The 12,048-nt window shown below is 42.5% G+C and overlaps 1 protein-coding gene across 1 annotated transcript in view; it reads left to right on the plus strand.

Moving 5' to 3' along the window:
* Positions 1 to 571: 571 nt before the first annotated feature.
* Positions 572 to 12,048, plus strand: part of odad2 (outer dynein arm docking complex subunit 2) — a gene marked incomplete at both ends in the record, with an annotated part of 71,368 nt that continues 59,891 nt past the window's right edge. The window contains 10 exon segments of the mRNA XM_079234317.1: positions 572 to 795; positions 1,154 to 1,311; positions 1,665 to 1,872; positions 2,089 to 2,195; positions 2,741 to 2,877; positions 4,163 to 4,279; positions 8,406 to 8,596; positions 9,132 to 9,269; positions 9,565 to 9,702; positions 10,662 to 10,815. Coding sequence (XP_079090443.1) covers positions 572 to 795; positions 1,154 to 1,311; positions 1,665 to 1,872; positions 2,089 to 2,195; positions 2,741 to 2,877; positions 4,163 to 4,279; positions 8,406 to 8,596; positions 9,132 to 9,269; positions 9,565 to 9,702; positions 10,662 to 10,815 — 1,572 coding nt within the window.

Here is a 12,048-nt window from a genome sequence, read left to right on the forward strand (position 1 = left end):
TTTCATGGCCCTTTATTTTTCAAATAGGTTAAATATTAGCATGACATGCTTTGTATTATAAACCATGTCTTTATAGGCTTTGAGTTCTTAATGGTATGCACATACATTACACACATGGTAAGCATAGATTGTTTCATTTTGATTGAAAATGTATTAGGTCTGCAACAAGTGATTATTTATTATTATCAATGAATCCAACAATTATTTTCTCAATTCATCATTTGAGCTTTTGACGATTCCCCTCACCCGAAGTGACGTCTTCAGATCACTTGTTTTGTCTGACAAACAGCCCAGACCCCCAGAATTATTCAGTTCACTATCTCATAAGACAAAGAAAAATAGCAAATCATAAATGCAGATTCATTTTATGTCGGCCTATGAAGCAATTCATTTATTAATGGTTTCAGCTTTGAAATCAAACACATGTCTTTTCTTAGGATCTCCACATGGGACCCCAAGCCCAAAGTTGATCGAATGTGAAATTGAGTAAAGTTAAGAAGCGTCAGCCACACACTTTTACGATATATATATATATTTTTTAATTTCATTTCAGAGCATCCCAGCCGGCGCCATGGGTTTATCGCTGTCAAAGGTAGCCCAGTGGACCACGGACAGCTCTGGTCGTGGCAAACTTGAGCTAACGACAATGAATGAGTCCTTGTTGAAAGAGGTCCTCCGCTTTGTGGAGCAGCTCAGCTCCCAACACCCACAGGAGTCAGAGCATGTGTTCGAGGAGCCTCTCCAGTGGAGTACCACTTTAGTGGCATCTGATTTCAAAACAGACTATGACATCAGGTTGGTCTAATCACGAGGCCGGCAGCTGGTTGGCCAGTGCTTTCAGTATTACGTGCCTGTGCAGGATATGCTGTCACCATGATGTCCAAATGTATTTTACCTTGGCTATGCTCAAAGCAGTGGGCTATAATTAATTTGTTTTGCAGCTTCAGTTAGACTGAGTACATTCCATTTTATTTCATCAGAAGTTCTGCTCTACGTTCAGTGTGTGCTTTGTATGCGGTAGCTTGGAAGCGAAAAAATACAGACTCTGATCTTCGTTAAGTGTATTGGCATTTATAGCCTAGTATGAACACGTAATAATAGGGGTGGAAGTGAAGTATTCAAGTTTTTCTCTTTTTCTTTTTCTTCTCCTCAGTGACTCGGATGTACAGTCCCATGAGAAAGACAGCGAAGGGCGTCCATTGTTGCAGCTCTCCCCTCCTACTGTTTATGTGCGCAGCTTCAGCCAGCTCTCTAAACTGGTTCATCTGGCGGATGATAAGAAGCTGGAGGAGGTTCAAGCATGTCTCGAAGGTAAGCATGGTGACCACAGGATGAGATTTGAATGTAATTTGCATACTAAGTAGTCCAGCCACCAACATACCTCCATAACCCACAGACTTAATTAGTTTGTCCTCCTAGTTATTCTTTACAACCATGCAATTATACTGCCATTGGTAATTCTTTACATACATGCATTCACTTTAGGGCTGCTGCCAAAAAAAAGATAAAGTAATGACGGGAATACAGAATGAATGTAGTACAAGGAAAAAAGATGGAATGTTGAATTAGTTGTGTGGAAAAACCCAGTTCATATGAGGCCTACTGTATTGTTAGTTCAAAATAACTCTAATTTATGGAAACGATTCACTTCTTTCATTGTTCAGAAAATAAAGACCCCGTGGTTAAGATTATTGGTCCCAGCTATGCCAGCATCCTGGAGGAAAAAGACACCGATACAGATGTGCAAGGTCTGACAGACAAAGTGAAAGAGGAAGATCAAGGCAAGGACTCGGAGGTCAGGGTCAAGCTGCTCCTCTTGCTCCAAAATATGGATAACCAGCTCCTCAGCCAGTTTCTCAAAGAGATAGACGGGTAGGTGCTTCTTCCTTCCCCATCTCTCTCAGCATTCAATCGGATCATCTATCCATCCTCCACGGCTGTCCTCTTCCACTCAGACCCAGCCAGTTTCCCCACAACATGTGGTTGTTTTTGATTGGAAGAAGCAGTGGGTTTAGAAAAAGAAAACCGTGAATGAACGAGACGAATTGGATGTTTGTTTTGTTTTGTTTTTCTACGTTTTCATCACAGACGAGCCGGGCTGGACCCTGCCGCGGTGAGGAATGAAGTGGAGCTGTTGAAACGGCTCTGCAGCGAAGGGGAAAAGAGGGTGTTGAAGTCGGTTCGATACACATCAGGTTTGAATTATCTCCACATTTCCCTGCGTTGCAACAAAAGCAATTGCTATTAACACTAATGCTGGATATTCCAAAGCATAAAAAAAAGAGTGTGTTCTGCCGCCACAGAAGACATGGAAGTCATTATGTCTGTCAGGTTCCAGTTTACCAAGTCGTTAGTCAATGCACGTTTTTTGCTTCATTGCAGTGTATTCATCGAGGCCTAATGCAAGTGGTTAAAGCAAGTCCTCATTTCTCATGTTGAATTGAGAGTTGAATGGCCTGTATAAATACTCTCCCAACCAGCTGTAAAATATGATAGTATCACTAGAAAATGACTGTTTTTTAGAGCATGATTTACATTGCAAGTGAAACTATGTCTCAGACCTGTGCTCATTGGTGTGCTTCCTTCTTAGCAGGCAAGGAATGTGTGATGATTTCAGTTTTTCTCTGTTTCCTTCTTCCTTTGGAAAGAAAGTTGTTGTTACTGTCAGGCTACATTACATTATACAACGTTTTCTGCGAGATTCTTCCAGCTGCCATCTTTTTCTTGCCTCTCTTTTTAGATTACGTATTTTCAAACGGCTGCCGCGCCCCTCCGTGGAGACAGGCTCTTCATGAGATTTGTTACCTTGTGATCGAGCCCTGTGACACCGAGACCCTCTACATCACCTGCAGCACAGCTGGGGTTTTTCTCAATGGGGTAAGACGAGGAAGATAAAGCACTGTGGACTGTGGATCAGCTGCAACAGTCCACCTAATATTATTTCCTCTTTCTGTGTGAGGTGTTCATAGAAGTTACCTTCTGGAAAATTATTTCTGATAGGCCAATCCATCACTGTGCAGTCAGTTAATTGGATAGTTTGGCTGTTTTTAAAGTGGGGTTATATGAGGTACTTATCCATAGTCGGTGTATAACCTGCAGTACATGGCGGTCGGCTCGCCCCAGTCTGGAGAAGCAGGCAAGAGTACCAGCATAGTGATGTACTGCTGTGGACGGGGGAAAAACGTATTTCAGCCAACAAAAAAGAAAATCCAAGTGAATGCTATATTACATGAGTTTCCCAAACAAAGAAATAAAATACTGAGAAATAAAATACATTTAGTAGCAAAGGCATTGCCCAAGAGTTTTATTTTCCACATCCTGTACTGACTTGAGTTCACAAAGAGTAATCACTTGTGACATTTGTAAGTCCCCCTTCACATTGTTCCAGCTGGATGCGGTGTTTAAACAGAGTGCGGTGGTCTGCAAGATAAACCCCACCCAGTATTGAAACCTAGAACATGGTGGCATTCTGCGTCCAACATCTTCAGCCACTGCATCATTAAGAGCAGATCACCAATAACATTATAAAAGTGGAAGATACATGTTTGAAAATACGAAATAGGAGGTCGCTAGACAACAACAAAACGTCTCTTAATATAATGCCTGTTTGTAGCATGAGTAAGGCTTATGTTTTTATTCATGATCAGGTGACTATTATGTTCGTAAATAAACCCTACATTTTTAGGGTAAAAAGAAAATCTCATATCTGGCATTTCAGTGCCTCACACTCTCCAAAAGTCCCAAAGTGTGCTTTTGCATACGCTTCCAAATACTTGCCACACTCCGGGAATCTCTCTGAATGTGTTTGCAATCATTTGGAAGAGAGGATTTTGCGTGCTGCAGCACCTTTCACTCTTTCCCTGACATTGCTGACAAGCCATAGGTTTCCTGCCTCTGTTTCTCCACCTGGAAATGGTTCGGCCAAGGTGAAAAAACTAAAGCCTAAAACCCGAGCGGGTGACATTGATGCAAACGAAAACCTCAAAGAGCCGTAGTGTCTTAAACCTAATTCAGCGGTTTACATGGTTTTTACACTTCCTCGTTGAGGCTGCCTGCAGATACTCCGAGCCTTCTAACCTCAGCTATTCCAGCCGACATGTGGGTCAAATTATAATTGCGGTTTTTAGAATTAATGAAGCTGTTTTCCACTTTGTTTTCACAGGGCATAAAACAGGAGGGGGAGGAGAGCGGCTACGAGCGAACGAGTGATACATGCAGAGACCTGGAAACGCTTCTGAAGAGCACATCTCCACATTTCGCCGTGAACACAAACAAGCAGGTACGGCGGAACGCGGGCAGATGCAATTATCGTCAACGCATTGAGGCCTCCATTTTTTTTTTACAGCCTCGAGTTTTTAGCTCTCATAGCTGGAATGCGTGGGTGTTGAAATGCCTCTTTGTCCCTTGAACAAGGTCCTTCTCTCCAACCCTCTGATTTGATCGCTGATGCCGTGTGACTCACACGCGTAAACAGAGTCAGGATTGTGTAATCAGTGTCTGTGCTTCTCCACGCTAGTGAGCTAGTGTCTGGTTGTCACTGTGTTGAAAAATTTCTGAAACCGACCTCCTCCGTGTTCCAACATCAAAACAGCATGGCCCCCGTCCCGCCCCCCTCGGCACACACACTCGCACACACAGACACCCGCGCTCATTTCCAGACACTGCAATACGCGTGATTTATTCAGTAGTGCTATTTCCTGCTTTAGTAATTTGACGACATAACAAATCGCCTCAATAATAGATTCCAGCTGCGCCCCAAAAATCTGTTAATCATTTAAAAATCTGATCTTTTTTTCTTCTTCTTTTTTTTTTCCACTCACGCTGATGTTTGTTGGAAAATGTGGCATCATTGAAACATCTACAGACCACCTTACGCTCACCGCCTGCTTTGTATCGGCCTTGTGTCTTTAGAGAATCCTCGTATCGATTTTTGTTTTCCAGTTGCTATCAAATAAAGAGTCAATATGATTCTGCTAATCTGGCTCTCAAAGAAAGTGTCTGATTAATAGGATTTACAGATGTCAACTGGATTGACACCGAGATGCATTTTTCCCCAATGCTTTTTTCAAAACGAAGAGCCAGATGATTTCACAGAACTGTTCTGTACGTGAAAATGCCTTCAGCACACAAGACTACAGAAATGCTTTTTACAAAACAAAAACTGCTTATTGAATTGTCTCGTGGGGTTTTCCAGGCACTGCTGTACATTGCTGTAAATTGTCTTTAACAATCTATTTATTCTCAAATCTTTTTGTAGACCATGCCACAACTATGGCTGGAGATGTCTGTCAGTTGGTCCACTACTTTTGATTCAGACATAAATGTCCCATCAACTATTGGATGGACTAATGGATTGCCATTTGTTTTTAAACCTACATTCATGGTCCCCAGAGGATCAAGCCTAATGACTTTGGTGATTTCCTAGATTTTCCTCTAATGTCGCCTGCACGCTTTCACTTCTCCAGCGATACCGTATATCTCAACATTTGCCAGGTGGATTTGACAGAATTTCATGTTCCCCTCAGGGGGAGTTGTTATGACGTTGTTGACCCCCTAGTACCATTTTCATGGTATCGTAACATTTTATTTTGTTATTTTGTATTTTGAAGTTGTTTTTTTTCCATCTGTGAAAGCAGGGAAAAAAACAACCTTTTGACAGATGAAAAATATGTATGAAAATGTTTTCTTCTAGGTGAGTTTTGTGCACTCTAAACACACGGCATGAATAACTATTACAACATAATATTGTATGTTACCAAGTTATGTAAATTGAAACTAAAAGCAAATGCTATTTAGAACATGGGATTGTGATGCACTTCAGCCTCTTGTGGCGGAGATTGGTATTGCAACAACAAACTCCAAAATGAATATGGCAACTAACAAACAAAATCACCTGTTTCAAAGATACATGTTTTGTTGTTGAGGAACTTATTGTGAAACTTATCTTGGCAAAGTTTATTTACACTTGTTGAGATATAAACACAGGAGAGAAAACTATTTAGATCAGACTCAGAGGGCAAAGGCGTCTCTTAAGTGTTAAATGCTGCATTGCTGGAAAAGCGCTAAACAAGTACAGGGCCATTGACTTTGCTACTTTTTGCTGACGTTTCCACATTGCAATGCTCCTCGGATGAGAAAATAACCCTTCACCTATTGAGTGACTAGCATACGGGAAGTGATTTTGGTTACAACCTTCATTGAGTTTTACGAAGATTATACTGTACAGCATACACCGTATAATAGCGCCTCCATTATATATCTGTGAAGTTGTCATTGGTCCGTGGTATAGTAAGCTGGAATGGGGTTAGTGAAGACTTTAATAAACCGATGAGTAGTGCCAGGCTGAAGACATTGAGGCTTTTATGTTTTACGAGGCCTGTGTGAAGAGTGATGCTTGAGAGTCTGAAGGATCTAAAAATGACGGACAGCGGCAGTAAAAATTGCTGTGAACCAGTTTGTGGGGGCACAAATCATTGTCAAGGTCTTTTTCTTCTGGGTTCTTCAACTCCTTTGATATGTGGCTCGCAGTGTCCTGTAAATGTTGTTTCACTCTCGCTGGCGAATAGTTTCTCTCCGCCTCTGCATGAGCTAATCACCTTCACATGATGGGGTCAACATAAAAAAAAAAAGCACGCAGCGCTTTGAAATATGTTTGATTGATTGCTGACGACAGCAATCAGACGGCGCAATGTGCATCCTGTGTCTGAGATATTAAGTAATTGCGGCCCCTCTCGTGGACATGATCCATTCCACTTTTAATTCGAGGTAGCAACAGCGGGCGGCGTCCGTCAGAAACACAATCTCGCACGACTCCGGCTCCGTTCCCTGATTGCAGCGCGGAGAGCCCAAACTTGGGAGGCGATAGCCAAAGATAACAACACCTAATCTCCAAACATATCTGCTCGATCCCAACGTGAGGAAGCGGGTCTTTTCTAACAGTTCTATTAGATTAGACAGCCTCAATCAAACGGGCCGAGGCAGCCAAAGAAGTCGAGGCCTGCAGAACTCTGGGAGGAGGAAGACCCTGTCTCTGCTCCGTGCCGTGGATTCGTTTTGACACCGCCGCGTGATTGGGAATTGGACATGTGGCGTATTTGCATGAACAAGACGCTCGCTGAAGAGCAAATTTGTTTTTGTTATTCACATACTGAAATTAATACAGACTGCCTCGCTGTCATAATCATTCAGTCGTGGCTGACATGTTTTATGGCAAGTGGCTTCAGATTTGCTGCCCTGTTGATTTTCCATCAGCGCGGATCAAGTAATTAGATCTAGTCGACCACAAGCACATGTCAATAGTTGCCGTTTAGATCATCAAATTATGACATTTGTTGTTTTGTTTACAAATGCAGGCATCAGTGTTCCTTACAAAAGTGTTTATGTCCAGGCCTGTGGTGTGTTCAGAAGCAGAAAAGCATCTGAATTTTTTTTTCTTTTTTCATGCGACATGTCAAGGAATGTGGAGTGTTCCCTTGTGTGTAGGCGCATGGACTCAGTCCATTCCACATCTCGTAGAATTAAAGAAGGTCGCTTGGACTTATGAAGTCAGACTGTGGCTCTGCGGTCGGGTGCATTGACTTGTATGTTTCCAATGGCAGGTCACTTTGTGTTTTATGAAAAACAAGCCTTTGGAAAAGGGATTGGGCATGCTTGGCAACACAAGCCATATAAATGCTTATGTCTTAATTCTTTTTCCCTGCCCTTAAAAATGCTGAGCCCCCTAATAACCAATGACAAGCTATTTCTGCAGAGCAGGTGTCTGCGATTAAAAATTCTCCCGCCTGCAAACCATTCATATGTGTCTTGTTGGCATTCGTATGTAGGTTGTAAAGTTTTGCATAAAGACCTTCAAAACGTCAGAAAAAACAAAAAAACAAAGTGAATAACAGTGACACAAAGGCACTACTTTGTCTGTGCCAAGCTGCACGGTTTAAGATGGAGGAATGCACAGAAACAATAAAATTTTCGATATTGTTCGGCCAATTAGCAGAGGGGGACCTCTTCTGTGTAAAGCTTTGGGAAAGTGTGTTTCTATTCCAAAGCCTCAATAAAGACAGACATTGTTACGCAGGTTGAGGAAAGGCTTTTATGGAGAAAAAAAATACAATGATTTTCATGTTCCACTGATACTGCTCTGTTTTTGGGAGTGAAATGGCCAACACTTTGTCAGACATTAATATGTGACGTGTCTCACATAATGAAGAGAGAGGCATCATGTCAGATGGAAAATACAGTCGCTGCACAAGCGAACATCCGAATGACTACCTTGTTTTAATAAACATCGTAGAAACGCACAGCTTTTAATAAACGATCGTGTATCGTACATCTCACCGCTAGAATTTCGCTGCAAATTGAAAGAAGTCTTTTCCCTTTCCGACCGTTGTCTTTTTCCACTTAACCAACAGGATTTTGCAGTTCAAGAACTTCCATCAACACAAAAGATCCAGCATGTGGAATCGGTTGATGCGGAGGAACAAGGCCAACCCCAGAGGTCTGACGAGCAACAGGAAAAGAATGCGTATGAGAAGGCGTTTCAACAGCGTGCGCTCAAGATGACATATGAACTATGTCCGCGGTGGAGGGATCTCGCGGAACGGTGTGGGTATGTGATGATTTGGCAGGGTCCTGAAATGTCTAGGTGGGGACCCCTCTTGTTGAGGAGACGGGATTTAGATGACGGCGGTGCCAAGCCTTCGACGCATGAGCTCGCCGCGTCTGCCAGCAGTCGCACATTATAAAGAGACGGTTATATGGTATTTCACATTTTAGGGCAAGTGAAATTGATTAAGTTAATGCACACGTTCACAGTGTGGAAACCCTGTCTGCCCTGTTACAGACAGAAATGTTGGGGGAAAAGTCTTAGAAACGATCCCAAAAAGATCTGTGACATATGGTCTTTGATTGATAAATAGATCTCGCAAAGGGCTGAGCTGTTGCAGCTGTACCTTGTGATAACTATACCCATTTGAGGAGAAACTGGCTCATGATAAAAGTATCTCAATTGCTTTAAAAAAAAAAAAAAGATGCCCGCTGAACCCATGTCTTGAATTGTTAAATAATGATTATGTTAGAAAAATAACCATTTTCAAAATAGAAACAGGCGTAATGACTCTTATTTCACATTATTACAGTGTAGCAGAGGAACAGAAACAGGGTAAGAGCTCTAGAGAGGAGAAATCCGGTGAAATCCAGAAGAAAGACTTGGGAGCGAGAGCCAAAACCAAGATGAAAGCAGAGTCTGTGTCCTCTTTACCTGGACGCCGGAAAATGTAAGTGTCCCAAAGCAGTTCTCCTTTTGCCAGAATCTATAAGGAATACTTTCTGCAGGGAGGGGGATAACTTTTATTTTATCCCCAGCCGTGTTTTCTCAAAAATTGCGAATGGTTTTCATTCCCATACTAAATCCAGATTATCTCCTCAACCACAAGGGCTATTTGAATAATTTCAAAAGGTAAAATGCCCGCTGAACCCATGTCTTGAATTGTTAAATAATGATTATGTTAGAAAAATAACCATTTTCAAAATAGGAACAGGCGTAATGACTCTTTTGTCACATCATTACAGTGTAGCAGAGGAACAGAAACAGGGTAAGAGCTCTGGAGAGGAGAAATCCAGTGAAATCCAGAAGAAAGACTTGGGAGCGAGAGCCAAAACCAAGATGAAAGCAGACTCTGTGTCCTCTTTACCTGGACGCCGGAAAATGTAAGTGTCCCAAAGCAGTTCTCCTTTGGCCAGAATCTATAAGGAATACTTTCTGCAGGGAGGGGGGTTAACCTATACACTAGCTAGGAACGGACAAGACGTGCTGTTTCACAAGTTTTGTTGTGGAAAGTGTAACCTGTGTTCCCACTAGCCATTGCACTGATGAAGAACCTGCGTGAAGACCTTTTCTTCCTCCGGCTCTTGGCAGCTACACCTCCTCAGCTGTCTCCACACTTGCATCTGCCAATGCATACAGACTCCTAGCATCATAAATCGACTCTAGCCACTGTTCATCGAGAGCATTCTCTGGTGCTCATCGGCTAGTGTGCGTGCAATAAAGACCCCCGGGGCTCATTAACTCAGTCACAGTCATGCCTTGCACCCCACCCAGGACCGTGTGTAGGCCTCGTTCGGTTGGGTGTTCATCGTGTTTCTCCCTTGAAAACACTCCCTCGTATCGGCTGGCTCCTTCTGATGCTACGCTCCCCTGGAAATGCTATTTGCATGTACACGGGAACTGCCTCTCAGCGGCCCCATTTGAATATATTTACCAAATTTCATTGCTCCACATATCCTGACTTTCAGGATACTGTTATCCAAGTGGCCCGAGCAACTTGGAAAAGCCATCTGCACTTCTGTTTGCATCAATGGCCCTCTGTATATGCTGATGACGGCTCCAGTCCTCCCATGACATTATTACAATCTTTATTTTCCTGCTGCTTGGATTCTGAGGAAGTTCAAACTTGACACTTGAATCTCAAAATCGTTAATGGGTCTCCTTGTGTGGGATGACCATGCTGTTTTTTCCATTTAACACACAGGAAAAGAGATTTTGTGATATTATACTCCCTCCTTTGGTCCGGCTTTGTATTATCTTACTTGTTGCGCTATCCCACACCTTTGTAGATCGTTACCTGCGGTCAAAAGTGCACTATTATCTGCTCTTTTTGTGTGTGCAGTAAGACCCCGGCAGGATCCGTGCCAGTGGACGCTTTCAGCGAGAGTTCAACTGAGAGTGAGGAGGAGGAGGAGCAGCCAGAGCGCCGTCCAGAGAGCAACACAGACCTGCCTCCTGAATACTGGCAGATCCAGAAACTGGTCAAGTGGCTCAAGGTAGGGGAACGTTACCTGGCACACCACTGCTTCCTTCCTCTTGATGGATTACAACCCAAAATAGTGATTCGTACAGCAAGCTGTACAACTTCATGCTGCGGCAGGGCCACAACTGGCAGGGAAACAGAACCGCTAATGCTCTTTTTTGTCTGTTCAACAATTTTTATGCTGTCCTCAGTCAGTGTTCAAACTTCAAAAACATCTTTCGAGCAGCAATGCATATGGAGGTGCAGGAAAACTTTGAATAACTGCTATCACAATGGACAATTTTCCAATCAAACCTGTATGTTTTGCCTCAGTCATATCAAGGTGCCACTCAGTAAAAAAAAAGAAAGAAGAAAAAATAGGATGTCGGATCAAATAAAGCACATATATTCTATTAAGCAGAGTTTCGTAGGGAGATGCTTATTGAAGTGGTTGGCTCGACTCGTGGATTCCTGGTTTTTGACACGGGCCTGTTTGGTTGCAAATGTGAGCCAAGGCGCAGGGGAAAGAGCTGTCTGACGGCACTGTAGCAGCTGTACGCACTGTTTGCCCACACCGCAGAAGCATGAAAATGAAGCGCGCCTGTGATAGGTCTGACAGGGCATATGGTGAATATTAATGTGTCAAAACATGGAAGGAAAAGAAAAGAGTTTAAAAAAAAAAAGAAGAAAAACGCCACTGACCCAGACTGGCTGGGAATGCCTCCGACCACTTGACTTAAAGATCGTCCGTCCTCACTATTATCTATTTATCTGGACAGTGTCTTTCAGACTGCCTTTACTTTATTTTGACAGGAACCTTTTTTATTTTTGCTCGTTGCAAAGCTGTCCCCTTCTGTTTAACAGCAAAAACCTTAAATGCTGCTTCAAGTTTAATTGGTTGGTATTATTTCAACGTGTAATAATAGTCTGCGTTGCATATTTTTACACAGTATGAGATTTCTTGATATCACAAGCAGATTTTTGTTCCGTGGCTCAAGACCGTTCAGAGTAAATCTTATATAGAACACACACTGCTGTAAAGTTTAAGATCTCCAGATAGATATTTTTAGCTTAGCAAAACAGAATATAATGGGAGGAAATTCCCACTCTGAAAGCACGCGGCTACTGCTTTCCAGAGAGGAAAAAAAGAAGATGTAAATGATATGAAAGAGGCAAATTCAGATTTAAGAAAAAAGAAAGAAAAAAAACCTCACTGGTTTGTGTATTTTGTGCTGTTCGGCGGGATTGTGGCGTGAGCTTTAGGCGT

The sequence above is a fragment of the Taurulus bubalis genome (assembly GCF_910589615.1).
Source record: "Taurulus bubalis genome assembly, chromosome: 18".
Taxonomy (NCBI): domain Eukaryota; kingdom Metazoa; phylum Chordata; class Actinopteri; order Perciformes; family Cottidae; genus Taurulus; species Taurulus bubalis.